The following is a 5483-nucleotide window of genomic DNA, read 5'->3' as shown; positions in this document are numbered from 1 at the left end:
AAAGTTAAAAGGGTAAAAATGTTTTAAAAAGTAAAATAACATATATAAAATACCTTTCTGGCCAAAAATTTTTCCTAAAGTTACAATAGTAAACATACCTAGTTTCTTAAGCGACGTAAAAACCTAAAATGGTGACATATAAATAGAAACAAAGGGTGTACTTAGTAACAAACTCCATATAAAGAGCTCTTTCACAACTTTTATCACACACCAAGCAAGAAAACAAAGTACCCTTTTATAGTCCAAATAAATATACATATTTTATAGTAAAAATGGTGAAGGTAGCATTGTTGGTGGTTATGTGCATTGCAGCAGTAGGTGTGATGTTAACTCCCAATGCAGAAGCAATCATCTCTTGTGGGCAGGTTGTTGAGAGGCTGACTCCATGCATTGAATACGTGAGGGAAGGTGGTGTTCTTCCAACATCATGCTGTAGTGGAATTAAGACCCTCAATGGCGAAGCTGCCACTACTCCCGATCGTCAAGCGGCGTGTAATTGTATTAAATCTACTGCTGCAACCATCAGCAACATCAACCTCGATCTTGCTGCTACTCTCCCTACCAAATGTGGTGTCAATCTTCCCTATAAAATTAGCCCTTCCATTGACTGCTCCACGTATGTACCGTACCTACTTCTTCTCTTTCAATTTGTTTGTTTTAATTTTTTTGAAAAATAATAATGTTTTTTCTCTTTTTTTTTTACCTGACATGCTTAAGACCAAAAGATAAAATAACATTTTAATACATTTGGTATATCTTTAATTTAAGACCATAATATTCAAAAGTCTTTTTCAGAAAAGAGCCAAAAATACTCTGGAACAATTTAAAAAATATTAATATAACATAAATGGACCATAATATTTTTTAAAAATTACAAGTTCGTACCCAAACCCAAAGTAATTTCTTAAATACCCAGTCTCTCATATATATATATATATATATATATATAATGTCGTGGAAAATATAATAGGGAAATGACCATAATTAATGATAAGAGTAAATTAGGAACTAAGGGATCGTTTGGTTACTGTATAAGAGACATCTTATTCATGTATTAAAAGTTGCATTAGCTTTACTATGTTTGGTAGAAGTTTTGTATTAGGTATAAAAGTCAATATAACTTGTACCATGTTTGGTTGGTAGAATTTAAATGTTGTATAAAAGTTATTCATGTATTAATTTATACGGTGTTTGGTTGCATTTTTTGTTGTCCTACATAATTAATACCAACATAAGTTTTGAGGGAATCTATATATAAAGTTATGTAGGATAGAAGGTGGAATAAGTTATGTATGTATTAATTATACATGTATTAAAATGATAAATTACATATTTACCCTATTAATTCTTTTTTTTTTAATTGGAAACTTTATTGTTTTCATATATACGTTTGTTGTTTTTATTTCTTTTTATATATAGACCATTTTCATTTCTTTTAATTTATTTTATTTTTTTTAATTGGAAACTTTACTGTTTTCCTATTTACGTTTGTTGTTTTTATTTCTTTTTATATATAGACCATTTTCATTTCTTTTTATATACTTACCGTTTTTATTTATTTATGCAAATATAATTTTTTTTTAATATTAGAAATTTGATTGTATATGTTTTGACGATACATATGCTAATCAAAATATTAGCATTATATATTATTCAATATATTCCACATTTTATTAGCATGTATATTATTTTGTAAATAATATATATTAATAATTTACAACAAGTTTAATATTCAATAGTTAATAATTCATGTATTGTAATCTCTACATAACTAAATAATACCTACATAATTAATATCTGTATAGCTAATACCTGCATGATTAAACCCAATGTAACTAAACCCTGCATAACTAATACATGCATAACTAAACCCTGCATAACTAATATCTGCATAACTAAACCCTGTATAACTAATACCTGCATAACTAAACCTGCATAACTAATACCTGCATACCCCGCATAACCTGCATAACTAATACCCGCATAACTCTAATCAGTAACTAAACGGCCCTTAAGTGTAAACTTATCCATTAATTTCATAAAATGGACAAATATTTTTGGATATCTTTTTTTAATATAATGAACAAATATTGTTGGACGGAAAAAGTATGCTCCTAATTTATTTATTTTTGAGTTCTTTTTTAATGTTGCAGGGTGCAGTAAGATTTATGAGGTAACTTATGCATGGTAGCAGGATGCAGCAAATAAGACTAGTACTATTGCCTAATGGAGCGTTGTTTTATGTTGTTCAGAGTCATATAGTTTAACAAGCTGTGTGTAAGAAATAATGTACCATTTCGATCTATTTTGAATATAATATATCCTGCTGCTTTTAGTTATTGCTGCAATCAAAAAATTCGAGAGCTAACCAAATTTTTAATATTTTAAGTTAAATTTTAGTACTATTTTTATAAATACATAATATCTAAAAAAGAAAATAAGATAAATAAATTAAAACGAATACATACTAAGGAGAAATAGAGAAAGTTGAAGGAGAAGAACAAACATGTCAATTGACCGGATAACCCTAAGCTCAATACTATATTGATTGTGGTTGTCGAATTAGTCAAAACAACTTTATTTTAGTGATTGAACATAGTTAATTTGAAGAAAATGATTATTCAAATTAGAGTGTGCGACTTTTATTAGGCCTAACTTGATATTGAGCATATTAAATTATTGTTTTAAATTTAGTTACATGCTTTAAGTGAATTGACAACAACTCTTATGACCAGCTATTTGTGGATAGTAGAAGTTTGATACCTTCACCATTAAAAAATGAGCTCACATATATCTTTCATCTTATAGAAGTGGAAATATTAGTTTTAAATTTATATTTTTAACTTTTAATTTTTTTAAAAAAAAATTCATGTAGGGGTTATATGATCCGTTTAGCAAAGTTTAAGATATATTTTAATCTTTTTCATACATAAATTATTATTCTTTTACTTCTTTGATTATCATTATTTGAGTTTCTTATTCTTTTTTTTTTTTTTTTCATTCTTTAGTATAAAGAAAAAAAAATTAAAACTAATTTTTTTGTGGCTATATTATAATTTAAAACTATTTTTTTTTGCTATATTGTAATTTAGTTTTTGTATTTGTAAAAAAAAAATGGGGGCATCTGTAATAAATTTTACAAAAAAATGAGTGAAACATAAATAAATTTGACCATAAAAATAATAAATTTAAATTAATCGTCGAAACGAAAAAGTAAAAAAAATAAATGTGTGTGAGGAGGATCAAATATACCTCATATGGATTATATTTTTCTTAAAAAAAATTAAATGAAAATTAATTTTTCTCTTATGTTAGAGGAAAATGATATATGTGTGTCATTTGTATAGTAGTAGGTGTAGAGCCGTCAAAATGGGCTTAGCCCATGGGGCTGCCCAACCCAACCCGTTATTGGGGTAAGATTGGGATAAAAAATTTCAAACTCATTTAAAACTAGGGCTTATAAGCCCGATCCATATAAATCCTTGGACCTTGAGGCTTGATAGTAGCCGGGTCGAGATCGGCCCATGAGTCAAAACTATTTATTTAAGGGTAACTTACAACAATCTCACTAGTATATGAGCAAATTACTTAAATGAACGCTATGTAATTGTAATATTATGAATCTCACCAGATTTTGGTACGTCCAAATACATGTATCTCGGGATACATGGACTCAAAATTAGGTTAATTTGTTCTAGATACACTATATCCTAGTGTATTCACATGTATCTAGGATACATAGACAAATTCCACGCCCTAGCCTCCCTCTCATATCGCCTGCCACTCTATTATGTCGCTCGCGTATCTGTGATGCATCACACCTCGCATAACTAGTATCTATATAATGCTAATTAAACTAGATTTTTGCTGGTATTATTAAAAGAACATCATTGTTTGCCATATTTGATTTGAAAATCTTCTCATTTTCTTGATGTTATAGAATTTTAAGTTGGAAATGAAAAAAATAAAAGAAGGGCTAACCCGCCCAGGCCTCGGCCCTTCTTTGGTTGGGTTGGGTTGAGCATTTTCAGGCCCTTCTAAATGAAGGGTCGGTCTGCCCTAGCCCTTCAAATTCCTTGGCCTGCGAGGCTTGAGCCGGGTGGGGCTGGACCGATCCTTTTTTACAACTCTAAATAGGGATATATATGAGTCACTTTCATAACGAGGGATATATCTGCTCTAAATGGTAAAGTTGAGGAGTATATGAGACCCTTTTCTCTATTTTATTTACAAGTTTCATGTGTTATTTTTTATTGATCTCCTATTAAAAGGATCATACAGCTAAAAAAATATAAAAAATTTAACAACCTTAATCCATTATTGTGCCCTTGACTTCAAAGTCCACGTATAGTTGAATAGAAGAATAATGTCCACATTACATGTATTTACAAACGAGTGGTATGAGACAACAAAATGCTACCAATTTTTAAAAATAGAAACTTGTTGATACCATTCATTTCACCAAACGTATTAGAATTTGTCTTTAATAATTAACCTAAAAAATGAAAGGTAATAAGAATAAAATTCAATTATTTAAGAAGAAAATAAGTATTTATCACAAGTCACAACCCTTTGGTAGGTCACGAGGTCGGGGAGAACCCACCATGGTTCCTCCGTACTATGGACCAGTGCTTCCTCCCTGGGCCCTTCCTCCGCCACCCAAAAAATAGTTGTTTGTAATAAAATGTAAAGTGATTGAAAATAAATTGCAATCAGTAAAAAATATGAAGAAATAAAAATATTTTATTAAAATAATATGAGTACAACTCCGTTTCTCTTGATTCGTATCTCTTATTGCAAGCATATTTATCTCTAGTTTCAACTTTATCGAATGTCCACGAAAGAACATTTTTGTCAAATGTATCCATCAATATATAGTCAATGATCTCTTGTGTTTTTTTAATTAATCTTTTATGAAAATGATCATATAATTAAAATGTTTTTTTAATTATTAATCATTTATGAAAATGATCATATAATTAAAAATAACATTTGTAATTGCTTACAGAACTTCGACTATGTATCACATGCACTTTGGTCAATATATGCCGCCTGAGATGACCGGGCTATAAAAGGGTTTAAAATATTGAGTTTTAGAGCCCATTTGGATTGACTTATAAAAAGTAACTTTTAAAAAGTAACTTTTTAAAGTGCTGGAACTTATTTTTAAAATAAGTAGTTATGTGTTTGGATGAAAGTGCTGCAGTTGAAAAAAAAGTTGTTGATGTGTTTGGCAAATAAGTGCTGGTAAACACTTTTTTTTATCAAAATGTCTGAAATACCCTTTAAGCTGTTAACATGATAAAAAGTTGATTAATTTAAGGTTTTTATACTTAAAAAAAAAATTAAAACAAAATTAATTTATGTTTTACATCCATAAGTAATAATATTTTTCTATCATTCACATATTTCTTTACCACCTTATAAGAGGAATATAAATTCATATTTCAGAAATAATAATAATAATAATAATAATAATAATA

At 28.7% G+C, this 5483-nt stretch overlaps 1 protein-coding gene across 1 annotated transcript; it reads left to right on the top strand.

Annotated features, from left to right (window-relative positions):
- The first annotated feature begins 272 nt into the window (after nucleotides 1-272).
- LOC125869697 (non-specific lipid-transfer protein 1-like) lies at nucleotides 273-2163 on the top strand. Its single transcript, XM_049550151.1, has 2 exons — nucleotides 273-616; nucleotides 2154-2163. The coding sequence occupies exons 1-2, from the start codon at nucleotides 273-275 to the stop codon at nucleotides 2161-2163; spliced, it is 354 nt and encodes a 117-aa protein (XP_049406108.1).
- Nucleotides 2164-5483: the final 3320 nt, after the last annotated feature.

The sequence above is a fragment of the Solanum stenotomum genome, chromosome 7 (assembly GCF_019186545.1).
Source record: "Solanum stenotomum isolate F172 chromosome 7, ASM1918654v1, whole genome shotgun sequence".
Taxonomy (NCBI): Eukaryota; Viridiplantae; Streptophyta; class Magnoliopsida; order Solanales; family Solanaceae; genus Solanum; species Solanum stenotomum.
The sequence above is the reverse complement of the archived record's forward strand: the minus strand, read 5'-3'. Positions and strand labels throughout refer to the sequence as shown.

Coding starts and splice junctions, on each gene's coding strand:
- LOC125869697 (XM_049550151.1), top strand. CDS start 273: ATGGTGAAGGTAGCATTGTTGGTGGTTATGTGCATTGCAGCAGTAGGT.